General features: G+C 45.1%; 1 protein-coding gene and 2 long non-coding RNA genes across 4 annotated transcripts in view; 1 reads left to right on the top strand and 2 right to left on the bottom strand.

Moving 5' to 3' along the window:
* Positions 1-1,517: 1,517 nt before the first annotated feature.
* LHX4 (LIM homeobox 4) overlaps positions 1,518-27,130 on the bottom strand; it is a 90,556-nt gene continuing 64,943 nt past the window's right edge. For both annotated transcript variants that reach the window (XM_053391326.1, XM_053391325.1), the window contains exons 3-6: positions 11,435-11,637; positions 8,572-8,726; positions 6,736-6,907; positions 1,518-2,587 (exon numbers count right to left, since the gene is read on the bottom strand). In XM_053391326.1, coding sequence (XP_053247301.1) covers positions 2,193-2,587; positions 6,736-6,907; positions 8,572-8,726; positions 11,435-11,637 — 925 coding nt within the window. In that variant the 3' untranslated portion in view covers positions 1,518-2,192. The remainder of the gene's footprint in view (positions 2,588-6,735; positions 6,908-8,571; positions 8,727-11,434; positions 11,638-27,130) is intronic.
* Positions 6,897-9,681, top strand: LOC128415295 (uncharacterized). The gene is made up of 2 exons (XR_008330909.1): positions 6,897-8,412; positions 9,247-9,681. It is a non-coding gene; the product is annotated as an uncharacterized LOC128415295 (long non-coding RNA).
* On the bottom strand, positions 15,277-15,634 carry LOC128415291 (uncharacterized). Its single transcript, XR_008330906.1, has 2 exons — positions 15,446-15,634; positions 15,277-15,344 (listed from the first exon to the last, which is right to left on the bottom strand). It is a non-coding gene; the product is annotated as an uncharacterized LOC128415291 (long non-coding RNA).

The raw sequence follows: 27,130 nt of genomic DNA, 5'->3' as shown, positions 1-27,130 counted from the left end.
GCTCCTTTTACTCAGTGAATATAGTCTGGAAGTTATTGTCTGGAAATGCAAGGAAAGACATAGTTCTTCCCTGAGCTATGTCTGCAAACAGTAACCAATTTATAGAAGACACCGTTAAGAGAAGCTTTCTGTGATTCTCAAATAATTGAGAAGGGTTATAAGACTATAGTAGTTCTAAGGGCAATGCAGTACTGAGGTATGTGAGGCAGGCTTGGAATGTGTATGAGTCTCTAAGAAAGTTCAAATTGTTCACAGAACTGCTTCAGTGAAAAGTTAAACAACTCTGATCTCAGATAGTCTATGAAACCCTCTTGACACATCTGGTTTCTGGCTAATGTCTTCCACCATATGATTGTCATGTTATTTTTCTTTCCCAGTCTTTTCATAGTCTTCCCACCCTAGAAAGCCGGGGTGAGGATCCCATGCACTCCAGAGATGGTTGTTGGACAGCTCCCATTCCTAGCCACTGGCTCTTCTGGCTGGGGCTGATAAACACCATAGGTGGATGGCCACAGGTTTCCTACCCCTGCTATGAAACTTTCTTTGGCGGGTGAATTTTGAACAGCTTTAAATCTTCTAAAGGTTTGTCTCCTCAAAAACCGGTAGCAGCATAGCAATGGCAATAAAAATGTGTCAGTTAGCATGGTGCCATATTATAACATGTACTGAAATAATGAGACAGCATAGGACTTTGCACTAGATTATAGGCATTGTCAAATTCTTTGTAATCCAATTTCCTATAAGCTAAGACTCCTTTTTTCATTTCTGATCAGACGAAATATGCCTTGTGCTTGACTTGTATGCAGATTGCAGCCTTGGAGTAGTGGAGTTAAAGGCCTACAGCGGACTTTTTGCCCATGCTGGACCCTTGCATGCTCACATAGTTGATGCGGACTACAAGTCCAGTAAAATTGTGCATTGTGGAGAGATATTTTGTTGTTGTTCTTTTCATGAAAGGGAAAGTGTCCCAAGGTAAAAGGTACTGCTCTTGCAGTGGTTATAACCAGTGATCCCAGCAAGTCAAGAAAATAACTGCTGTAATCACCCCGTGACCCACCTGTGGTGTAGGTTTTTCTAGCCTATGCAAAATCAGTTTTTCCTCTCAGCTCCTCTGCAGCACGTTGTCCAGTTGATCACAATGGTACCTACTCTCCCCTAGCCGAAAACAGGACAGGCCTGGCTTGGTGGCTGGGAAGGGTTTGAAATGTAGGAGATAAAATTGTATCTGCTTTGTTTTGGGTAGTGTGCCTTGCCAGTTGGTACAGAGGCTGGGAAAAGAGAGGAAAAGGCAGCAAAATCCCCTGTGATGCTGCGAACTGCAAATGCTTAAAGGCTGCAATGTACCGTATTTTTCGCTCTATAACACGCACCCAACCATAACACGCACGTAGTTTTTAGAGGAGGAAAATCCGTAGGCATGCCACCCGTAGGCATTCCCTCCATAACACGCACAGACATTTCCCCTTACTTTCTAGGAGGAAAAAAGTGAGTGTTATGGTGCAAAAAATACGGTAGGTAGGAAGTAAAACCAGCTGTGGCTGCCCCACCATTTATCCTGCATAAGGCAAAGATATACCGAAACAGCCAAGTAAATGTGAAGCTGCAGGACTGGGGGAGGAAGAAAATACAGAAGGGGCAGGGAAGGGGGGAATTGCAATCTCCCAATAACTTTCCATCCCTTCAGCAGTCAAGTCTGGATTTAGCAATATTGCATTTCCATTGGTTGACTAGAGGTGAGCAAATAAGGACAGTGGCCGTGCCACATGAGAGCTGATGTGAAGCTGCCAAAGGCCAAAATGTTTAGTCATTTCAACATGTGCTAGTGTTGCACTCAACAGCAGAGCTCTATGGAAAGAGTCCGTAAACTCTTATTTACTACAGCTGGCACCCCTAAAGTCATACAAATACTATACACACCAATGTGCTCTGTTCAGGAGCAGTGCCTCCTATGTCCCACTCTTTCAGACAGAAAGCAAATATATATCTTAATACCATGTTTTCTTTCAGCTCTACAGGAAACAAATAGTGGATTCCCATTCTAAAATAATGGAAATGTTCTCGGAATGGCACGCCTGTGATCCTTGAAGTCTGATTGCCGTCCCTCAGCGGGTGGTTTTTTGTTTTTTTTAAGTATGCTTTCAGGCCCCAGAGAGCAAGTGGGGATATGGCAAAATTGAAGGGAGCGCGAAATTTTAAAAAGGAGGATGATCCATTTCATCAAGCCAAGAGGCAGGGCTTGTTGGAAAGTCTGGATAACCAACACTGCTTCCAGTAGAAATATCAGAGGTTGGGCCTCCAGCCATAGCTCTGAGTGTCTGACTCACCCCCTGGCCTCCATGTGCCATTATTCCTAAATTATTGTCCATTGTGTAATCCAGGCCATTTAGCAACGGAGTGTGTGATGGAAGGGATGATATGGAAGCGGGAGACTGTGGGATTCCGTAGGGGCTTCCATCCCTCAAGTCCTGATACGATTGTCCAGTCCCATCCATTGAGAAAGTACCGTTCATTAGCTGTCCACTAGCCACCTCGCCAGCATTGTTATAAATTCTGTTGTTGTGGCCAAGCTCCGAGAGGATTTGGTCTTCTGTAAACAAAAGCAAGGAGAACAGCATTTTAAGTGCAGCAGTAATAATAAGGGTCACTGCATACATTTGCCATGAAAGGAAGAAAGAAGAACGCTGGTAATCTATCCAATTGCAGTCCAATCCAAGACAGCCAACTGTTCTTAAGACCATTGATGCCCATGGATTTAAACTAGCCTTGTATCTAACCACCTGTCTGGTAGCTGTAGGCGACAGAGAATTGTAAAAAAGTTACTAGCCTGGCAGGGGAGGGACCTTCCCTGGGACAGCATAGAAACCCACCGGCAGGGCAGAACTGTTTCCTCTTCAGCACCTAGCAGACTAGTAAATGTTGCCACAGTCTAGTAACTTTTGTGACCTTATTTTTAGGGCTTGTTCAAGCACAATTCTGCCGCATCATGGCTTAAGTATCTTTTCCATCGCTGAGACAGGATCAACCCCATTCCAACTGGCTGTAGACCTACATTAACTGATTTCCCTTTCTTCTTCTTGTGGCAGTTATGAGGTTCTGCCAATCCAAAGACTGAGAAACCTCATACATGCTCCAGTGCCCACTTCTGGAAAAGACTAACCAAAGCAGTGCAGATGATGAAAGACTGGCATGTTTTAAATGCTCTGACAAACAGTAGTTCTGAAATTCTCAGAAATATTTACATTGCAAAATTCATCAGTGTCATTGAAAGGTCTATACTGGCATCAAAAGCCAAACTGTAACAAAAAAAAACCTGTGTGGGAAATGGTCGTCGTCGTTTTTTTAAAAAATACATTTACTATTTTGACTTATTTTTAAACCACCATTTCTTTCTCACATCTTATTATTATTTGACTACTTGGTTAATCTCTCATCAACTTATTTCTGGTCACTTGCTGATTCAGCACATATCATTGTGTATTTAAGGGCATTAGTCAGCCAAACATAAAGTGCTTAAATCCAGTTTATTTCAGTGGCAGAGTTAAGCCTAGGCTAAACACACACACCCCGCCATTGTCATCAGTGGGACTTACAGGGGCTTAGTTTTTCAGCTGGTGCTTGTTTTTAAGATTCTACCTTTTCATCAGCCACAACTGAGCAGACCCATCTTGTGGCATCACTGTTTTAATGAGGGTGCACAGCACCACATAAAAAATGCACACAAAACTTTCAGTGGTATCTAACGTTTCACAAGCAGACTTATGGGAAATGCACACTCCTAGATCTCTTCCAAAGGGTCCCCAACCCTCTGGAGGAGATTTGCAGGGAGGAAGAGGAAGGTGAAGTCCCATTGTGCCAGCTGAAGGCCATTCCAGTATACCTGAAGGAGCGTCTCCACCCCCATCATTCTGCCCGGACGCTGAGGTCCAGCGCCGAGGGCCTTCTGGCGGTTCCCTCATTGCGAGAAGCAAAGCTACAGGGAACCAGGCAGAGGGCCTTCTCGGTAGTGGCGCCCGCCCTGTGGAACGCCCTTCCAGCAGATGTCAAAGCGATAAACAACTACCTGACATTCAGAAGACATCTTAAGGCAGCCCTGTTCAGGGAAGTTTTTAACGTGTGATATTTTACTGTATTTTTGGTTTTTATGGAAGCCGCCCAGAGTGGCTGGGGAGGCCCAGCCAGATGGGCGGGGTATAAATAATAAATTATTATTATTATTATTATTATTATTATTATTATTATTATTATTATTATTATTCCATCCACACGCAGAGACATCTTTCTACACATTTAAAAGGAAGGAAAAATTCCAAACCTTAAAACAGGGAGAAGGTTTAATTAAATTGGATCTGACTTTAGTAAAGGCAATCAAGTATATATGGAGTTGCACATCTGTGAATATCTCTTTACTCTGCCAGATTTTAATACAGCAAAGTTCAATTTGTGTGTACCAAGAAATAAGTCCCATTCAATTCATTGGGGTTTACTCCCAGGTAACAGTATAAGGTTTCAGTCTTCAAATGCTTCCGGGCAAGGTTCCAGATTGTCATGGCAATGCCCAGAGCAACTTGGGTCCCTGATATCTTCAGGACTCCTTATATCCTGGCTCAACCACTGAGATCATCTGGAAAAGCGCTGCTTGTTATGTTTAAGAGACCTGAGGCATTTAGTCAGTCTCATGCTGTGGAACACTTTGCGAGCAGAGATGAAACAGCGAGCCTCCTTGTTGACTTTCAAGCATCTTTTCAAGCCCTTTTTTATGCCAACATGCCTTTGCAGCTGCTATTTATTTATCATTAGGATTAACCTGCCTCTTTAATTACTAACTGTATTGTTTGAATGGTGCTTTTATGAATTATTGTTTTATACAACCCTTAGATTTTATGATAATGGCAGTATGGAAACGCTTTTATAATAAGAGGTTAAAAATATGTGTTACTTGGTGCGTTGGTCTCGCTCTTCTTTTTTCCTCTTTTTATTATTGGTTACACTTCTTGTTGTTGATGGTTATTTTTTATATTTAAAAAAATGATCTTTAGCCTTAGATAATGGGGATGAGATGTTTGAAGCAGGTAATTCAGGCTGCAATTCTCAACATACCCTCAGTTTAGCTCAGGGCCCTACAAGTGCAAAAGTAGGTTTCTAAATGGACTGTGCAGGCAGTTTCCTCACTGATCCAATAGTTTGGGGTTGAATGAGCCATTTCAAGACTGTAGTTTTGCAGTGAAGCACTGATTCAGTCTTCCACTATACCACCCAACTGCTGCTTGGCAGGATTTTAAACTGTGGACTGGAGCAACTCAATAACTTATTTTATTTATTTAAGTCCATTTCTAAACAGCTTAATTTTAGGGGGAGGACACTTAAGCAGCACACAAGAAAACTCAAATGTGTAATAGATTTACAAGCTGTGCAATAGAAATGCCTGTGGAATTTAGCTTATGAGGAGGCTGTAAATTAGCTTTCCAGACAGTTGCCTTCTGAGCAAATGTTTATGCATTCTTAAGAGAGGAGAGCATGTTTTGTTTCCAACCTGTTTTGGCTAATGATTTTGAATCCTGTTAAGAACACAGGTGCTTTTAATGTGAGAAGAATCCCTGTGAAAAGCCAATGAGAAGTGTTATCTCATGGGATGTCAGCACAGAAATGTGAGTCACATGCCGCCCATTCAATCCTGAACAGGAGCACTCCACACGGCGCCATTTTGCAGGTCCCACTGCCACATGTAAGGCCTTCTCTGCCTTGCAACTCCCACTAATAATTCTCTCTGGGTACTGGACTTTATATCTGTTTGATACTAAAAATCCAGTGGTGATACCAGAGGCTCCAAGTTTACTCACCCAAATTGGAAATGTGGTAGCCTATGGGACAATTTACCCAGCCATTCTCCAGTCAAGTCAAATACTATGCATATAGCAAACTGGTTGTTTTGGTTGGGGGGGGCGGGAATTGTCACAAAAACAAACAGCAAATTCAACTTCCATCGGAGAGCTTCATTATATCAAACAATTCAGAGGTTCAATTTGTCGTTTGATTTGGGCAGCCTGCACACAGTGAGGGCATGAAAGCAAAGGCTGGATTTGCTGCCCTCTCCACTGCATGTAGAATCCCACGCAACCCATTCCTTTGGGTGGCCAGTGTGCAATGCTTCTGTATGGGAGATTCTACATCGAAGAGGGGAAATCCCAAGCCGCCTTCATGCCACTGCTTTTGTAGCCAAACAAGTGTGGGGAACCTCAGGACTGGTGTCTGACTGCAGTCCTCCAGGACTCACATTGGCTCTGTGCTTCCCTCCAGGCAATTTTGTCTGGGTATATACTATCCTTGAAATCGATAATGCCTCTTACATAAATGGATGGAAGCGTTTATATGTAGAGAAACCTATGGCAGCCTTTCTCAACCTGTGGGTCTACAGATGTTGTTGAACTACAACTCCCATCACCCATAGCTAGCAAGACCAGAGCTCAGGGATAATGGGAGTTGTAGTCCAACAACATCTGGGGACCCACAGGTTGAGAACCGCTGCCCTATGGCTTGCTTTTTTCTCTTGCCCTGCCCACCACCAGCACGCAGAAGGTTGCCCTCAGTCTGAAAAAAGTTCTCCATCCCTGAACAAGGGCAACTTCAGGCACAAGCATATGAGCCTGTGGCTCAATTTGCCTTGTAGAGCGAGTTTGCGTTGTCCTGTGGACGATAGCCCTGAGCCTTCCCCCAGTCTCTGCTCTACCCCATGCCTACCTCTGAAGCTCAGCTCACTATCACTAACCCCACAGTCCTCTGCAGAGCTCTCCTTTTCATGTTTGCTGCCTCCTCGATTCCTCTTAACGCTCTTGTAGAACTGGCCCCAGCGGTGACGCCCAGCATCTTTCTTCAGACGTTTCTCTTTAGCTCTTCTGTTTTGAAACCAGACCTGGAGCCGTAGAAGATAAAGGAGGGAAAAGACAAGCATTGCTGAGAGCCCGTCCAAGCAGAGAACTCTAGTGTGGTTCAGTGGACAGAGAGCAGCAATTTGATCTCCTGCATCTGAATTCAAGCCCTAATTCTGCCTTAGATACGTTGATTTCTTTTGTTGTTTGTAGCACTTCTACCCTAAAGCCAAAGAAAAGGCTCCCAGAGTTGCGTACAGATAACTACAGAAAGACGGACAGGACGAACAAAATGAAAATGGTGTAAGAGGGAGGAAGAAGCAAGCAAGCTCAGACACAAGTTCTTAGTTCTATGGTCATCTGGTGTGGTGACCAATAGGTGGAAAAGTTCAGAAGAGTTAGCTGATCTCTCCATTTTGCTGCAGTCAGATGCAATGGCTGCTGGAGGGAGAGAAGCCTAGCTTCTTGCAGCAGAGATGGAAGTGGCCATCAGTGGGTTGTCAGCACCCGGGGCAAGGCAAGTAATTTGCGCCCCCTAACCCGTGGATTTTAGTAGGGGCAGAGAGCTGCGAGTGCGAGCGCGCGCCCCCAGATGTTGCGCCCAGTGCGGCCGGCCCCCCTGCACCCCCCACGCTACGCCACTGGTTGCCATGCATCTGTTTTCTTCCCTCTGTTACAGCCACGATTATGTGACTTTCTCAGCTTCAATTTCTGCATTCCAAAAATATTATCTGCATTGGGATAATATTTATTTCACAAGTTTATATACAGTTGTGTTTCTTTTGTAATAAAACCTCTGGGTGGTTTGCAAAAAAAAGAGTAAAAAGATAAAATAGTTTCCCAATGTAAATTATTGCCATTATTAATGACATTGTAGCAACTCCCCCCCCCCAAAAAAAATCCCAAGGCAGATTCATATCTGGGGTTATTGTTTCTGTGTATTACTCTGTACTTTTGTGCTTTTGTGTTGTAAACCACCCTGTGATCCTTGAAGGGCATAAAAGAAATTTCATAGATAAAAAGCATTCCTGCCAAACCAGACGATCCACAGTGCCGTGTGGCACAAACAGAAGCAGCTCCTAGTTTACCTGATGAGGAGCTCCATGACAATACAAGCCTTACACACGCTCAATTGATACGGCTAGGAGGAAAGCCTTGGAGCTGCTTTTGGCATCCCTAAAGATCTAAGAGGGTTTATTGTTGTGTCAAACCATCGGAGGATTCACCGGCCTTGCAATTAATGTCACGTCCAAAATCTACCTCTGCATATGTTTGAATGGGTGCTGCTTTCTGCACCTTCTCTGAACGTGACCAGATGAAAAAGAGGAGAGGGTTAGTAAAAGGTAAAAGTGAGGGGATTTGCAAATTTCCCCACCCTGCTTGACAAGCTGCAACAGCTGATATTCCTTCTTCCACAACAGATCTTTATAAAAGCCCCAAAATTCTATACATTTCTTTCATTCTGTTTCTGCATCTGAGGTCCATAGCAGCCTCCAGATATGCTTTATCAACCCCATGAAGTGCAGGATCGTGGAATTTAAACCCACAGGTAAAGGGACTTCTGCTGCCTCCTTCTTGCACACACAAACCTCTCCTGCATGAGCTCAGCTAATGCCACCTGGCAAGTAATTAATGGCAAGTAATTAATGCTGTAGATCAATCCATTACTTAGTTGAGGACAGCATCTGCATTGTGCCATTTGGCTCACCTGTACAACCCGCATGTCCAATCCAGTTTCAGAAGACAGCTGCTCCCGCACATGCCTCGCTGGTTTGGGGGAGTTTTTATAGGCATTTTTTAATGTTTCCAACTGTTTGGCTGTGATGGTGGTTCGAGGCCGCTTAGCTCCAGCTTCTGAATCGTCTGTAACAGAACAGTTTCCTTTTATTTTGGCACACAGAGCATGAAACGGAAGCTTAGGCAGAATATAGGTATTTGTGTGCTGTGAGTTTTGAAAGTGGAAGCTGTCTCAGGAATGAGAACAAGGTAAAACCAGCCAGCACTGTCCCTTTAACAGTAGGTTGACGCTGTTGAGTGGCAATTTAGAGCCATTTGATTGCACAGCTTGCAGAAGCACACAAATAAGAGAACCCAGACCTTGTTTGTTCTCATCTAACTGTCTCGTGCTTTTGATTCTATAGTTAAGTAACACTTCAACTGTATAAACAGACTCCCAAATGTGATTTAGTCTCAGATAATTGCCTATGAATTTCAAGGAGAGCAGCAACAGCCCCTATCATCAGATCAGCAATAAAAATGCTAGTGTGAGTATACTCTCAGGTTGAAGTTGCCAGGCTGAAATGGGTAAAACGTGCCTGTTTTTATTTCTGAACTCTCACAATATAGCAGCCATTCTAACAGTAGCTTTTTTCTTTTCTTGAAGGACAGAGTGCATATTCTGGAAGAAGCATAACTGCCAAAGCCACAAATTCAAAAATGCTCCACAGAAGTGTCCTACCTACTCGGATAACAAAATGTATTGCTATAGAAACACAAGTCTCCCCTTCCTTCATATATAGACAGTTTAGCCATCCTGTTTGGTCCACGCCTTGGAATTCCCCCTCTCTTACTTTGCAGCTCCTTGGGCTGCAAAACTTTATGACACTGTAGCCATCGATAACGCTGAGTCAATAATAGAAATTGAGCAATATTCAATCTATGATCTCTTAGCCCTGGCCCCCAAACCAATCCCCTTAGCACAAATAGGCATTGCATCACCCTAGCTAAATTGATTAGGTCAAAATAGAGTCCTTAATTAATGAGAAGTCAGGGCTTGTCAACATGAAATCCATTAAAGACCAGTTCAGTTTTAATTTCAGTCAGGCACTGTTTGGCAGTCTCTGTAGATTCATTAGTGTTTGGTGATCTATAGCCTCTTTCTGTCTCGCTTGCCTCAACCCACCCCCAATTCTGGGTTTTTCACCTACAGTAAATATTGGCATTTTAGGCCTCGGGATGAAAAATGGGAGACTCTTTGGGTTAAGGGCCAGATTAAGCTGCTGTGTAAGATACAACTCTGTTGCCTCAAGCAGAGCTGAGCCTGGGGGGTTGCTTTTGGCTCTTGATGTTCCTTCATGCAGAGCATCTTAAACAGAAAATAGATGGCATGCATCCCTCTGTTGCTCATCAATCCCCTGGGAATATAAGATTCTTTCTGGAGATACATTTGTGGGGGGACCAAATATTTGGCCCAGTTCCGGGAGCTTGTGGGAGGAACTGAACAATTAGTTGCTCAAGACCTGCCCCTGCTCCCTGCTTCAATGTGCCCTGGCACAGCCATTTTGCCAAAGCTGAGGATGTGCCAAGGATGATGTTATGCAAAGAGATTCGGACTGGGGAGGCTAACAGCAAGAGAGAAAACAATGTGTTGGAAAAGAGGTGGAGATCCTAGGGTGGCAGGACAGAGCCAGGCCGTTGTTCATGCCTAGTGAAATGGGCAGGTTCTGGCTGCCTTTTCCCAGTTCCCTGCACCTGTATTTTTTTAGGTAATACTGTCCATTTCAGTGGGATGTGGGTTCGCTCGGGAATTAATATGCCCATCTATTGGAACTCTTTCTACGATAAGGAAAAAGAAGTTTTGTGTGCACAGAACTTCAGAAGGAGATTTGGTGAAGTACATTAAATCACGAGAAAATGAAGAAGACATGGTTTCAGTAGGACAGCCCTTGAAATCCAAGGGAAGCAGGTACATCATTCAAATGGAAAAGCTACAAACTGCAAAGTTCGGCTTCCAGGCTTAGCTGCCACCTGGCCATGCCCTTGCTGTCTCTTAACACTGTTCATCCAAGGCATTCCTCCTTTCCTGAGACATAGAAATCTCCCCAAGAAACAAGGCCAGGCCTTGTGTCTGGAGTATGGAGTTTTGAGCTGGAACGCAGCAGCGCTTTGCTCCAGACCTTGGACAGCAGAAGGAGCCAGCCTGCAGCGTTCGGGCAACAACATCAAGTGGCCCAAGGCAGCAGGAGGGGTGACACGATTGGAGAAGAGCAGGAGAGCCCACCGCTCATGGCACAACTCTCCATTCCCCAGCTCAGGCAAGGCACCCCACGGTACAGGGTGTACACCCTAGAGTGGTACCGGCATTTGGTTTCAATTCCATTCACGGCACACTTGCAAATGAGACTGGCCAGAACTGATGTCCTGTATGTGTGTCCATGTGCCAGGATTGGATCCCAGGTTCCCAGAGGGTTCAGTTCCTGCCTTGCAAACAAATTCCTATTGTCATTTCCCATAAACAGGTTTGCCACCTTTCCTGCTCACATGTACTTAATGCTAACACTAGGTGGTGCCAGAGGAGAAAAGAGGGGCAAGTGCCCCCCCCCAAAATAAGGAACTTGCCCCCCACTGCTAGACTCCTGTCATTAACATAATTTTCTTTCATACTTTGCCAACCTAGAAATATCCTTTGCCCTTCCTGCACCTGCCCCCCACCCTGGCCACCACTGATGTTAACCTGAAAGAAAAAAAAAACCAATTTTTTTCCTAATTCACACAAGCTCTCCTGTCTGTTTGTCCAGAAGCAACTGTATCTTGCCACAGAGGAATGCCTGGCATGTTTGCTGAATCCCTACCGTTCTGCTTGGCCGTCTCATAGTCTTCCTTGCACACCAGGCGTCCGTCTTCCATGAGGTAGAACTCATCACCTGTGGCCAGTTGGCGATTGCAGATGATGCAGGCAAAGCAGTGCAGGTGATAGACGAAGTCCTGGGCTTTCCTGACCACCTGCGTGGGTGGAATCCCCTGCTGGCACGCTGTACATTTCGTACCAAAACGCCTGCAGAGGAGAACAAAAAAAGACTACGCCTATAACCAGAGCAATATATATACTGTACTTGGTGCAGGGAAAAAAAGCACAGAAAGTAGCATTAGGCACAGATTCCAGCTGAACACAATTTTTTGCTCATATGACTCTTGAGCATAGCTGCCAACCGTCCCTTATTTGGCAGGAAAGTCCCTTATCCCAGCGCTGTGTCCCGCTGCTGTCCCTTATTGATGATGTCCCTTAAATTTCCCAGGTTTCAAAGGAAGCAGCTCCTCTCCCTCCCTCCCTGCTGGCCAGGGAGGAGGGAGGCTCCAACTGTGTTGCTTGGCTGTGTTGCTCACCCAATAAGGAGTCTAAGAACGACTGGGGGGTGGAGCTTGCATGCCTTGTGCCAATCAAATTGGCCGCGTTGCCTGGGGACTCGACTTTGCTCAGCGCTTCCCAGCGGAGAGGTGACGGTGGTTTTCCTTGCTGCATCCCCTTTGCCGGGTTGCTGCGCTGTGTGAACCACTGCTTGAGGCTTCGTTTGGCTGCTGGCTGGGCTTTCTGCCTTTGGCTCGGAGAGGCTCAGAAGTTGAACCTACCTGTGTTCTGCAAATCCCTTATTTTGGCTGCTGATCCCTTATTTTCGAGGCTGCTGGTCCCTTATTTTCAAATCTGTACGTTGACAGCTATGCTCTTGAGAACTAGCCTAGAGTGTATGGGTAATGCCTGCTGAAATCTCAGAAGCCAGAGCCATTCCTATATCCACTATATTCTACTTTTGAGAAGTAGAAGGCAGGATTTCAGGGCCCTGTATAGGTATTTGCCCCTTCCAAGGACCAGCAAAACTAGAATAAATTAGGTTAAAAAAAGCAATGTAGATTGGCACAATGCACGCAGCTTTTCTTGGTCGTACAGAGTATGGATTACCTGGGCACCAATTTTTATTTTAAGGGTGGGATGTACACAGCTCTGCCTGCGGCAGAAAACCAGGATGGAGTGAGTCACTGTTCTGAGCAAGGGAGGCCAAGAGATCTTCTGAAGAAGAGAAGTACTCAAAATGAAGAGAAAGGGATGTGGACGAAGGGGCAGAGTTTAAAGCAGCAATCGACCCAATTATGCATGACATTTCACACAGCAGGGCTTAATCTTCTTCACTGGAGAGAGACTGGCCTAATGGATCGCAAGAAGGGTTGGTCTTAATGGTCCTTTTAACTAAAGCCTATGTGGGCCGTGCAGTTGCCCCCGCGAGGACAGTACATATTTCATCCACATTAAGTCTAAATTAATTACGGCTAAATAAATAAATTATAGCTGGGATGATGAATACAGAATTAATTTAGAATGATGGGGTCTCGCATGCACCAATAATACTGAGCAGAGCACACCTGCTGCGTAGGGGAAAGGGAGGAAGGAAACGCATCCTGGGTGAGCTATTGTCCCCCTGCATGTGAATGGGGCCCTAATGGTCTATAAGGCGGTGCTAAAAGCTGTGCTATGAATCCGTGCCCAAGACAGATAACAGTCTCGGGGAGGGAGTGCAGCCACAGCATGCCAGCATGACATTGTGAACATAATCAGCAGAGTCCCAATCCTGTGCAGTAGATGTTTATGCCCTTGGAATTCAAGGATGCCATCTGTGAATTGTGGGGTCTCTTCTGCGCTCCACAAAGTTGCAAGAAAGTTGAGGGTGCACAAACTGCTCTAGCAAGTAACAGCAACACATTAGGTGCATTGCAAAGTTTACCAGCAGCAGATTTGTACTCCAACCGGCAAGCAGGGGCGTCTTACCTATAGAGGCTAGGGGTGCAGGGCGCCAGGGCGCCAAGTTCTGGAGGGCGCCAGGGAAGAGACAGAGGCCTCCCAGCATCAACTCGCCACCCTCGCCCGCCTACGCCAAAGCAGCACTGTGCCCAGAGCCTCCGTCTGCCATGGCCACCGTGGCACGAAGTCCAGCCTCCGCCTTTTCCCCGCCAGAGGAGCCGCCCTCCAGCCGCTGTCCGCCTCCTCCAGCCCCGTCGGCAGCACTGCCCTCCCTAAAAAACTCTGGGAAGCAAGGGAGGGGTGCCGGAGGGAGCTTTGAGAGCCAGTGTGGTGCAGTGGTTAAGAGCAGTAGACTAGTAACCTGGTGAACCGGGTTTGCTTCCCTGCTCCTCCACATGCAGCTGCTGGGTGACCTTGGGCTTCTCTGAAGTCTCTCAGCCCCACTCACCTCACAGAGTGTTTGTTGTGGGGGAGGAAGGGAAAGGAGAATGTTGGCCGCTTTGAGACTCCTTAGGGTAGTGATAAAGAGGGATATCAAATCCAAACTCTTCTTCTTTGCACCACGGCGCCAGATATGCTTAAGATGGCCCTGCCAGCAGGTGACTGCAAAAAGGTTCCTTTTGGGTTTTGCTTATTGGGTTTCTTCTCCTTTTGGTTATTTTCAGATGTACGGTATACTTAAAACATCTCAGGTCTACACCCGCAGAAAACATAATGTGCAGTTCAACCCTTAAAGTGCCCTTCTCTGTTAGAGAATCCTGAGAAATGCAGGTGTTCCCGTCTGCCTGATTTGTAGCTTGCATTCAGTTTCCAGTGTCCTCTGCATCGCAGAGAGAGAGAAAGAGACTGTGCTCCTATATTCTGGGACAGCATATACCCATAAAGTCACATTAAGGCAACATTAAGGAGTCACATTTATTTTAAGTGCCGGAAAAGCAGAGTCATAGCATCACAGTTCAGCCATGCAGCCACTTGATTTTATGGCCTACCTTCCCAAACCTAAACTGCAGCTAATCAATCTGCAAATGCAGGAAAGAGCATAAAAGCCACTTGCAGAAATTCACCTCTCAGTTTTTCTAAGCGTCGACACGTGAGTTCTGGTTAGTAGCAAAAGCAAAAAACCTTTACTCGCTATCTTTTGCAATTTGTGCACACCTGCAGGCTACTGTCCTACAACAATAACAACATAAAAATGGGAGAGTAGAGGTAAATAAATCTCCAGGCCTTCTCCATGATAACCACCTTTGGCTGAAAATAATATTGTATTGTTTTGCAGCATGAATGGATGTCCTCGCAATACAATGAAAAACAATTGGCCTGGGGTGTTTAGATCAGCCCTCATTCATTGACATTTGGGCTCTCTTTGTATTCATACTACTTCTCCTTCTGACCTTGCTGCCCTCTATTCCCATCTTTGCCTTTTCTTTAAACAGCTTCCACCACCGGCCTTCTAGTCAGCATGCTGGTCTTGAGTTTATAACTGGAAACAGGACATCGGTTCCTTCCACCCCAGTTGTACACCCAATCCTTAGAACCGGGGGCTTTGCAAGGGACGGGTACTGGGGGCAATTGCCCGAGGGCTTTCTGCATGGAGGGGCCTCATACATGAGAGAGCATCAGCAGCACTGGCATTGCTGCATTTTGTCAACTTTTGTAAGCGGCAGACAGCAGGGGCCTGGACACTTATGCGTTGTCCCAAAAAGGAAAATGCATCCCCAAAAATAAAAAAGGAACAGCATGGAGGGGGAATAAAGGAGACGTGGGATCATTCTGGTTGATCAGCTGCAATGCTTGTGCAGTTGGAATGACTGGAAGAGCGCAACCCATTTGAATTCCACCCATTGTATTTCTTCTTTTAATCGGGGACCTTTTTTGGTTCTAACAAATCAGGAATGCAGAAGCAGGTACAGTGGTGCCTCGCAAGACGAAATTAATTCGTTCTGCGAGTTTTTTTCGTCTTGCGAATTTTTCGTCTTGTGAAGGACGGTTTCAAAAGAAGTTTTGGAAAAGCTTCAAAAATCACCAAAGTCTTCAAAAACCTCAAAAAAGGCTACCACACCGCGTGCAACTGCACCTCTTCAAGCAATGCACCCTGGGTATTAACGGTTTTAAGAAAAAGGAAACAAACTTGCAAGATGTTTCCGTCTTGCGAAGCAAGCCCATAGGGAAATTCGTCTTGCGAAGCAACTCAAAAAACCAAAAACCCTTTCGTCTTGCGAGTTTTTCGTCTTGCGAGGCATTTGTCTTGCGAGGTACCACTGTATACAGCATGGAATGGCGGTGGAAGAGAACTGTTGTTGCATGCCACCCCAATCTCTGAGCGGTACGAGATTTCAGGGGTTCCAGGCGTGCTCACCCAGGGTGTGACTGCGGTGTCTTTATGATACATGGTTCATTTACACATATATACAGTGGTACACATATATTGAGTGCTCACTGGAAGGACAGATTGTGAAGCTGAGGCTCCAATACTTTGGCCACCTTATGAGAAGAGAAGACTCCCTGGAAAAGACCCTGATGTTGGGAAAGATGGAGGGCACAAGAAGAAGGGGACGACAGAGGACGAGATGGTTGGACAGTGTTCTTGAAGCTACCAGCATGAGTTTGACCAAACTGTGGGAGGCAGTGGAAGACAGGAGTGCCTGGCGTGCTCTGGTCCATGGGGTCACAAAGAGTCGGACACGACTAAACGACTAAATAACAACAGTGGTACCTCTGGTTACAAACGCTTCTGGTTACAAACACTTCAGGTTATGAGCTCCGCTAACCCAGAAGTAGCTGCTCCTGGCTGCGATCTTTGCCCCAGGATGCGAACGGAAATTTCACACCGGAGGCATGTGCACAGCGGGAGGCCCCGTTAGTGAAAGCGTGCCTCAGGATAAGAACGGTTTCGACTTAAGAATGGACCTCCGGAACAAATTAAGTTCGTAACTAGAGGTACCACTGTACAACCTAAGCCCATGATGGAGGGGTTCACAGCGTTAACACTCCGAGAGGGTTTTGCTTTTCCCATAGGCACAGCTCTGGATCCAAGCAAACACCAGGCATCGTGCTCTGCCCCTCTCTCCAGCTTGCTCTAAAAATATCTACTAAATACTCTGCCTTTGCCTTCTAACTAACTCTGAGTCCTCTCTCTTTGGCTTTCTTCATGGCTGATCACCTTCATTATATTCTCTAAATGGCTCACCTCAAGAGGAAACTGCCTGGCTTATTTAACTTTTAACATCTGCTGGGTGCAGGGACTAAGAGTCTGGTACCCACAAACTCATAACAATATTAACAGAGTGCTTCACAACTAACATAATGTACAAAGCCGTCCTAGGGGGATCATCCATAAGCCCACTGCTCCTGAGTATTGCCTACACTGTGTGTGTGTGTGTGTGTGTGTGTGTAATTACTGTATTTTTTGCTCTATAAGACTCAATTTTCCCTCCTAAAAAGGAAGGGGAAATGTGTGTGCGTCTTACGGAGCGAATGCAGGCTGCGCAGCTATCCCAGAAGCCAGAACAGCAAGAGGGATCGCTGCTTTCGCTGCGCAGTGATTCCTCTTGCTGTTCTGGCTTCTAGGATTCAGAATATTTTTTTTTCTTGTTTTCCTCCTCCAAAAACTAGGTTGTGTTCTTGTGCGTCTTATAGAGCAAAAAATACGGTAGTTTTTTAACATATCATTTTCAACAATTATTAAACATACTTTCATATATTATACATTTTTTTTTACTTCCATCAATCACATCTGAAAGTTTTCCAATCTTTTCCCTTGAGTATTGCCTACCTTGCGAGCATAAGGGGCAGTAGTGCCATCTTGCTGATGTCAACAGGGCCTATCTGCCCCAACAGAAGTGACAGCTTGGATCATGAAGGCCAAGGCTCCACCCTGTATATTCAAGAGCTTTCAGTTCCATGAAAGTCACTTCCAGTTAGGTTGGGTCACAAGGGCCATTTCTCAGGGGCCAACAAGCCCTTGTTTTCTCGAACTGTGAACAACCCCCTTCCATCCAAGATGGTGCCAGGATACTCCTCTGGCCCTCTACTCCCCCAGCTGCCAGGAGAGGAGGATCAGTTCTAACTCGACACTGCCAGAAGAGGGAAGGCAACATTGATCACTGATTCAAATTAATCATCCAAAAGTTCACTTTGAAAAATCTGTCGCAAACAAGATGGTCCTTTGGAGAACCAGCCGCACAGGTTCTTCTTGTTCTGTGACAGGGAATTTTGAAGATTTTAACATGTCAATGACTTGAAAGAGAAGGTGGCAGTTTAAATCAGAGGCAAACTCTTTGGTAAAAACAAACAAGCTTGAAAATATTTGAAATACATTTCATGCACCGGTATAAAGTTTACGGCATGTAATGCCTTAAGAGAGAATATTATGAAAATGATTTATAGGTGGTACATGACCCCAGTCAAGCTTGCAAAAATCTATCATTTGCCCAATAATAAATGCTGGAAATGTAATGAAATTGAAGGTACTTTCTATCACCTTTGGTGGACGTGCCCAAGGATTAAGGTCTTCTGGGAAATGATTTACAATGAAATTAAGAAGGTGCTTAAGTGTACCTTTTATAAGAAACCAGAGGCTTTTCTCCTGGGCATGGTAGGCCAATTGGTGTCAAAGAAAGATAGGACGTTTTTTATGTATGCGACAACAGCAGCAAGAGTTCTACTAGCAAAGTATTGGAAGACACAAGAACTACCCACGCTGGAAGAGTGGCAGACGAAGGTGATTGACTATATGGGACTGGCGGAGATGACGGGCAGAATCCGTGACCAAGGGAAAGAGACGGTGGAAGAAGATTGGAAGAAATTTAAATTTTATCTTAAGAACTGTTGTAAAATTATTGAGTGTTAAAATGTCATGGGTAAGGTAAAGCAGATTTGCAGCGATAAATGATTGGGTAAGAGAAAAAGGTTAAAGAAAGGGAATTATAAGTAATTTAGATCAGGGGTTGCTGAAAAAGTTTAAAACAGGGATGCAGAAAAGGGAGGCATGGGGAAGTCGTCGAAATTGGGTATAAGGAAAAAAGGTTATGAAATTATACATGTTTATATGTTTGTTTGTTTTTGTATTGTTATTTGTAATGTGTTATAATATATGTTGGAAAATCAATAAAAATTTATTTAAAAAAAAAAAAGAAATACATTTCATGGCAGCAATCTGGGCATAAAGTCCTTCAAAGATTTGACTGTGTCAACAAAATCCTAACAGATGAAAGAGGAACAGCATGGAAACACAAATCAGTTTTCCCAGGTGATGGCAAGCTAACTGGCAGAGACAAATGAATGGTTCGAACATACTACAGTCTCTCACGTGGAACTGAACAAGAGCTCCTGGGTTTCCCCAGAAATTGTGGGTTTAATTCAATTCCTGACAAGACTTTATCACTCTTCCCAAAATAATGCTACACACGAAAAGGGATGCAGTAGCTTTAGTGAGAGCTTACCTAAAAGATCTTCAAATCTCTGTTCCCTGATCTGAAATATTTCATTTTCTTCTTGGATACTGCAGAAGGATGTAATGGACCTGAGATTATTGCATAAAGTAGTTTGAAGATCACTTAGAGTAAGAACCTGGTAGAGGTGTTTCCAAAATGTATCAGAGCTGATGATAATCTTTAACTAACTCTGCCTATTTCAAACGGTGAAGGAGAAAGAGAATTCTCTAAATCATATCTTATGAAAAGTAAATTATGGTAAGCAATGCAGCAGTCAAGGCTGTGATCGTTATCTGTTCTCCCTACAGAATAAGATCTTGGAGAGAAAGGTCTCCTGATAATCTCATTGCTGATTTTGCTGCTCAAAAGAATAAGTTATCCAAGGCCGGATTCAACTAACCTTGCAGGCTGGCAGAAGCCAGTGCAAGGACTCCCAGTAACACAGTGAGCCTCTTCTCCCCCTCTATGCCCAATGCCTCCCCCAAAATCTGCTTGGAAGAGTCAAGAGATCCCCCCAAAACAGCAAAGGGATGGAGGAGATGGGAGATTGTTCTGCCTGGCAAACAAAAATGTTTACACTGACGGGCAATTGTAATAGTGCCCGATGTTGAGCGCCACCCAAAATTTCTACAGTACTGTAACATCTACAGTAATCTGAATGTGGTTTGTCATTGTGTATAAATATATTCCTTAGATTTGTTTTTGTTTGTTTATGTATTCCCAGATGCAGAAGGACTCAAGGAATGTTTGCAAGCGAACTTTATAAAATTGTCTTCAAATTCTAGAGGCATATCTTAACACACTCTTTCTGACATCAAATCAATATGCTTTTTAATGGATTGCATGCACATTTGCTCTCTTTGGGGGTTTTCGCAGCTAGAGGCGGGGAGGCGTTAGCGCATGGCAGAGGTTTTCAACCAGTGTGCCATGGCACCCCGGGGTGCCTTCAGTGATGGTCAGGGGTGCCCTGGGCAACACTGGCCTCTGTCCCTCTTTCCTTCCCTCCCGCCTATGGTTCCCTCTCGTGTCTCTGCCTCCCAAAGGCTTGCACAGCTGTTTGTTGCAGCAGCCCTGGCCACAAGCTCTCTAGGCCCCTGTGGGGCAATGTGAGGGGGAACCTCTTTTGGGGGTGGGGGGCAGCTCAGAGACTGGGGGGCAAGCAACAGCTGCCCGGAGGACTCCCAAGGAGAGGGGAGAGGAGAGGAGGCTGAGGGAACACAAGAAGAAGAAGAAGAAGAAGAAGAAGAAGAAGAAGAAGAAGAAGAAGAAGAAGAAGAAGAAGAAGAAGTAGTAGTAGTAGTAGTTTGGATTTGATATCCCGCTTTATCACTACCCTAAGGAGTCTCAAAGCGGCTAACATTCTCCTTTCCCTTCCTCCCCCACAACAAACACTCTGTGAGGTGAGTGAGGCTGAGAGACTTCAAGAAGTGTGACTAGCCCAAGGTCACCCAGCAGCTGCATGTGGAGGAGCGGGGAAGCGAACCCAGTTCACCAGATTACGAGTCCACCGCTCTTAACCACTGCACCACACTGGCTCTCTACAAAGGAGGGTGTTCAAGAAAGGGTGAGAGGCTGCCAGCTCTGCAGGCAAGAGGTGATAAAACTGGGCTCCTGAGCCCCACAGGGGTGCCACAGAAAGAATATAGTTTGTCAAGGGAGCCTTGGACTCAAAAAGGTTGAAAACCTCTGGTACATGATATAGTGAATGGGGAACCCCTCAAAAATCCTGCCCCTGCTCCTCTCAGAGTCATACGCCCTGCTCAGAACACAGGATTAAATGCACTCCTCCCTACATGGTGGCCAGTCTCCTGCCAGAACCTTCCAAGCGCCATGATTACACTTTAATACATCTTTTTGCCTCTATTCATGTTGCATGAAAAATGTTCCGCTCTCGTAAAAAACATGTTCTTTAATGGCACCTGTCAGAGACTATCAGCAGTCTGGAAATGTGGCTAAGTAAACACGCAATTTGTTACCGAGGGCAGCAACAGCAATTGCTGGACATCAGATCAATCAGTTTTTAAAAGGCAAATTAATAAAAGGATACGTGGCGGCATAAACACATTAACATGGGGAATTCATTCCATTCCTCCCCCAGTTGGATGTCTCTGTGAGTAATAGAAGAGCAGCCAGGTTCTACCTAAAGAGAATTGCTAGCTTCAGCGCTAATATTGCTGCATTTGGCAGCCATCGGGTTTGCAGGGATACAGCAGGACTGTGATGTCAGTCAAAGGGCCTCTTCACACATTAAATGTTTGGTGTACAACCTAAAATGTTTCAAGTGAGCATTCAAACAAGTGCATTGTGGATGCGAAACAAGCCCTTGGGTTATTTAAAATCTGAGTCAAGTAACCCACTTTTTGAGGCTAACCAGTTTTAAGACAGCGTACATTTTCAAGAATTGCAGTCCAACATTCCTCCTCAAATCCCTGCACTGACTTTACATCAGCCCCAGTTGATGGGTAAAGGTAAAGGGACCCCCGACCATTAGGTCCAGTCGTGGCCGACTCTGGGGTTGCGGCGCTCATCTCGCTTTATTGGCCAAGGGAGCCGGCGTACAGCTTCCGGGTCATGTGGCCAGCATGACTAAGACTAAGCCGCTTCTGGCGAACCAGAGCAGCACATGGAAACTCCATTTACCTTCCCGCAGGAGTGGTACCTATTTATCTACTTTCACTTGATGTGCTTTCGAACTGCTAGGTTGGCAGGAGCAGGGACAGAGCAACGGGAGCTCACCCGGTCGCGGGGATTCGAACCGCCGACCTTCTGATCGGCAAGTCCTAGGCTCTGTGGTTTAACCCACAGCACCACCCATGTCCCTCGCGGTACTGTCATTCAAATGGTGTGCAAGTGCTGTGTCATGTGAACAATTATGTGAGACAGGGATTACCTCCCCCCCCCAATATTTTATTCATATTGGCACCCCTGATTCCGACTAAACATCAGGAAGAAGCTTCGGACAGTAAGAGCTGTTCAACAGTGGAACAAAAGAGATGAACCTCGGGCTCCCTTCCAATTCTATGAAATGTCCTCCACCCCATGACATTATTAGCATTTATGTATTATCCAGAGAAGCACTATCGATGCTTGAAACATATCTGGCTTGCAGTAGTGCCCAGCAGTTGGATCTGATCTTTGGAGTCTCAACCTACCCAAAGTCCAAAAGATGACTAAATAAAACTGAAAGCAACAGTCTTGACGTGAAGACTTGGCGCTGACCAGCCTGCTCTGTAAAGAACTTCAGGAAGAGTCTTGGCAGTGCTGGTAAGAGCTCCAGTTAGTGCACTGAAAGTACATTCTGTTCCAGAGGCCGGGGGTGTCAGAGAAGCAACTTTCAAAAGCTGCGTGCAACTTAACTTCAGTTGCCCCACAGGGGATGGAGAAGCCACAGGGCTTTTTGGACCAGTGTGAAAAGGCTGTTGGTGTTGTGGAAAGAACGGGGAGGCACAATTTTTAAATGCTTTTCAGAGTTCCTGAAATGGCTAAAGGCAGCCCTAACACAACCACTGTTTCATTTTGATAGCAAAAGCTTTTGAACATGGTTTGGAGGGCCTTTGTTTTGTTTGTTTTTCTCTGGCATTGTGGTGTTGCTCACGCTGTTTTTACATTTATATCTCACCTTTTCTCCAAGGTGGTACAAATGGTTCTTCTTCTCCCCATTTTACCCTCACAACCACCCTGTGAGGTAAGCTAGGCTGACAAGCACGAGGGGGAGGGAAAGATATGTTCTCCTGAAGAGAAAACGACCATGGAGTTAAGGATAAAATGCTCAAAAGGGAAGCCACTGATGAAGACTAAAAGTTGAAATGCATCTGACCATTCTAATTTTAATTAGACTGTACCTTATAAATAGGGTGCAGGAATGATTTATAAACATGTTGTTTGTAGAATTTATTTTATTTTATGGAATATTAAATATCAATTTCTATGACTGTAACTCTCCAGCATTTTATTTGCAATGGAGGCAAAACCTTTTTTGGGGGGGGAACCCCTACCTGAGATTATATAGTCATGTTAGGCTATAAAGGTAAAGGTAAAGGGAACCCTGACCATTAGGTCCAGTCGTGGCCAACTGGGGTTGTGGCGCTCATCTCACTTGATTGGCCAAGGGAGCCTGCGTACAGCTTCCAGGTCATGTGGCCAGCATGACTAAGCCGCTTCTGGCGAAACCAGAGCAGCGCATGGAAACGCTGTTTACCTTCCCGCTGGAGTGGCACCTATTTATCTACTTGCACTTTGACATGCTTTTGAACTGCTAGGTTGGCAGGAGCAGGGACCGAGCAACAGGAGCTCACCCCATCGCGGGGATTCGAACAGCCAACCTTCTGATCAGCAAGCCCTAGGCTTTGTGGTTTAACCCACAGCACCACCCGCGTCCCATGTTAGGCTATATAATGGCCCAATTATCTACCTCTGTGCAATGGCAGCTTTATATTTGTAAATGCCGACAATAAATATCAATACAACTACCGTTCACCCACCACACCCTAATATTTAAGATATTGGGCCTTATCACGCATGACACCAAATGCAATGTGGTTTTTCTTGATATCAAAAGCATCCTTTCTGTTCAACAGCAAGGAGGAAGGACACAACCCAGGTACTTGCCTCCCTCCTGCTGCCCTAGCTGAAATCCATGCTTTAGGGCTGTGGCTCCACGCTTTACCTCTTCATCTTGCATCTAAATCTCTCAGGCGTCTTCTGTGATTCATCCCATCCATATGACTCATGGCTGAAGGTGACAGCAGCCTGACTGGAAGAAGAGGGAGCCAGGAAGTGCCCTTAGCCTTCCCCAACCTGGTGCCCTCCAGAAGTTTTAGACTACAACTCCTGTGATGGCTAGGCTGATGGGAGTTGTAGTCTAAAACATCTGGCGAGCACCAGGTTGGGTGTTACTTCGAGACCATCCTTTTTAAATCGTTGCTTCACAAAACAAACAGCAAAATAAAGTAAAATGTGTGCCATAAACAAATAGGAATTGTAATTTAACAGGACTAGGCAAGATTCACTATTTCCTTGTGAATGCTTTCATATGATTTCATTTGATTCCAGGATCTTACAAAAGATCAAGGGCATCCTTTATCACATGGGTCTGTTGTTGTTAATAATAATAATAATAATAATAATAATAATAATAACAACAACAACAATAAAAATTCTAAGATATCACTCCTGCTTTCCCCTCCAGTGGAGATGTCAACCAGATAGAATAAGCAAAAAAATCAAAGTAAAAATAACAACAGTCCAATTATTTAAAATATCTAAGTAAATAGCAGGTGTGTTACCATGCGAAAAACAGCATTAAAAGAACCCAGGAAGTTGAGACTCACAGATAGTAAAACAGCAAAAGGATCTAAGGATGGTTGAGAAACAAGACTCAGAAAACATTTCTCTTCAACTATGGCTTTTTAAATGTGTTGGGGGGGGGGCCCACTGGTTTGTTTTTGTTTTACTATATATTTTGCATCTTTCTGTTGTGAATGGACCTGGGATCTTCAGATGAAGGGTGGTAAATAATAATAATAATAATAATAATAATAATAATAATAGGGGGATAATCTGAGCTCTTGGGTAGGATGCTATACAATGGGTCACGTTCCCAGCAACTGTACCTGAGAAGAGAGTGACACATTCCCTCTCCTCACCCCCACCCCTTCCATTGCCCTTCTCCAGTCCCCCCCCCCGCTTCACCACTGCACCTCTCCCCATTTTATGGTACCTTTTTTTCCTTTCTTTTCTGTACCCCTTTTGGAGACCTGCTCAAGTATCACGTTGCATGCATCCTGACAGGTAGGCTCCTGGTTCTGCAAGACAGCACCTTCCGTAAGGCGAGAGAGAGGTCCATCGGCAGAATGACCACAGGAGGTGTGTTGGGGGGAGGTGAGGAAACAGTGTGTGAGAGAGATGAGCACTCCCCACAACCTCCACTGTACCTCCTCTCCATCCAAAGACAAAGACACCTTTCAGCCAGTAAAAAACACTCAAGAAAGGCAAAAAGCAGGACAGGTGAGGGGGCAGCCTGAGCCCCAGCAGAGAGGCCTGGAAGGCTGCATTCGGTCCCTGCTGTCAGGAGCTCATCCTACACTTGAGTAGGACCTTGGGAGAGACACATGCCTGACTGGCATGTTCTCTCCCTCCTGGTCGATCGTTCGGGAGCTTCAAAAGCTTTCTTCAGCCCGAACATCACAGCAACCAATGCCAACAGACATCAGCACAGAGTTTGCGCAGCTTGCGTAACAGACCTCAGCAACTCAGCATTTTGGCTAATCTACTTTATTTACATATAAATACACACGGAGCACTGCAACATGGCTCCCTCTCTCTCTAGCATCAAACAGCAAAGAGAAAAGAACAAAGGACAATAGTCCCACTTCACGGAACACAGTAACACAAACATCCTGTTTCTGTCACTTCTGACTCTGTGGAGTCAAAACATACACCGTCATGTGAAAGACAACAGTCCCATGACTGCAATCATGGAGCAGGAATTCTAACACCTGCTCCTGATATTCCCTATCCATGCCCTAACCCGGCACCTTTAACAAGCTTCGGTGCCCGGGACACACACCATTTTCTGGTTTGCCTCAGGCAGCAAAATGTCTTGGGCTGACCGGAAGCAACATCTTTCCTGAGAGTGCCTTCCCCCCTCCAAAGCTGAGTGAAGTTAATTCCTTGCCTTTCTCTTGATACAGAAAAATAGGGGTGTTTGGCTTTTGCTGCCCAATTCCCCAAGGGACTGAGTCCCCTAAGTCCATGATCGGTCAGAGATGAATGGATGGAATCAGGATGCAGTGAAAGCAAGGCAGAATTTTATTTTTCTGTTGCAACCGAGTTCCCTCCCCTCCTAGCAAGGAGGCAAAAGAGACCCAGAACCAAGATGAAAACCTCTCTTTTAAGGGTTTTCATTTTGGCATGGAAAAGAAGGACATCCCCTCTACAAACAGTCAGAAATTACCTCACACGTAAGGTGGGGTTACTGTGACTCAGGCAGGCTGAGGTGTGACATTCCTGAGGATTTAGCAAGTTTTACAGAGTTCCAGACACAAGGAGGTTCATAGATATATAGGAGAAGAATCCCTTCAGGAACTCTCCCTGACTGCTATCTGCCTGCGTGTTGTCAGGCAAGGGGGATTAAGGAGGCAGAGGAAATATTGAGAGTCTTTAGAAGAACCAAGATGGCTTTTGGGTTACTCTCCTGTACTATTTTAGACGTGGGTTGTATACTTATGTATGTGTGTTTACCTTGTGCAGTTATCTTAGAATTCCTATATCACTCTGAACAGTTCCAAGATCCTGATATTGTTGTAAATAAAAATATGCCCTTTTCCCTTATGGGGTATCCAAGAGCCCATTTAGAGTCCTTACATAGGTTCCCTATTGGTAGGAGAAAATAACAGAGGTCAACCAGAGAATATTGAGAAGCAAAGCAGCTAGGAAGCCTGATCTTTATTGATCTGTTGCAACAGGGTGCTCCCCTCACACACAGGAGAGGAAGAGGACCCCCAAAATTGCTGTGCAAGGGCTTATAAAGACTTTTTGAAATTCCCATCCTGTAGATCAAGACCACCCCCAGAAACATTATGCATACATCACAGAAGGGGTGTAACCTAAGACCACCCCTCAGATACATCCCACCTATATCACAGAAATTTAAATGTTGTTTTTCTCTTGTCCTTGTTTATCTCCTGTCTGGCAGGTTACTTGATTGGATTTCCTGGGGAGCCTGGCCGTTCTTTTGTAGTGGTAAAATACTTATTTCCTGGGCCAGGTCACAGGCTCACACCTTATTCATATCTTAAATGTGTCCTTAAGACAGGATTTGTGAGGAAAGAGACAATGGGGAGACTTTTCCAGTTTGACCTTGCAGAGAAAACATTTGGTCAGTTTAGGAATCAAAATGGTTCCAGGTTGGCCTTCCTGTGTTGATCTATGTATGTGCGGTTATGAACATTGCCAAATATCTAAGACCATAAAATTCCTATCACAATATGAATCCCCCATCTACGCCGGTGATATCTGAAAGGACAAATGCACTCAAGGGCAAAGTGCATGATTAATATCAGGTGTCGTTTGGCCCTAAGAGGTCTTTGGGTTTGAGTTCCAGGCTTCTTGCAGGAATGAGTAAGAAGGAATCACCAGCTGAATGAGCAAGACGCTTGCAAATGGGCTCTGTGACACAGGCCAGGCTTTCACCTTTCCTCTCAGCTGTTACAGCAGGGGTGAAAGGATCTGTCCATTTCAAAAACAGAAGTGGTTTAGAAAGCCTGAATGAATTTTAAAAATAATCTTCAGTCAACTTTGCGGGGGACGGGGAAACAAAGAAAGCG

Source organism: Podarcis raffonei, chromosome 6 (assembly GCF_027172205.1).
Source record: "Podarcis raffonei isolate rPodRaf1 chromosome 6, rPodRaf1.pri, whole genome shotgun sequence".
Taxonomy (NCBI): Eukaryota; Metazoa; Chordata; class Lepidosauria; order Squamata; family Lacertidae; genus Podarcis; species Podarcis raffonei.
Note: the sequence above shows the minus strand (reverse complement) of the source record. Positions and strands in the feature narration are given on the sequence as shown.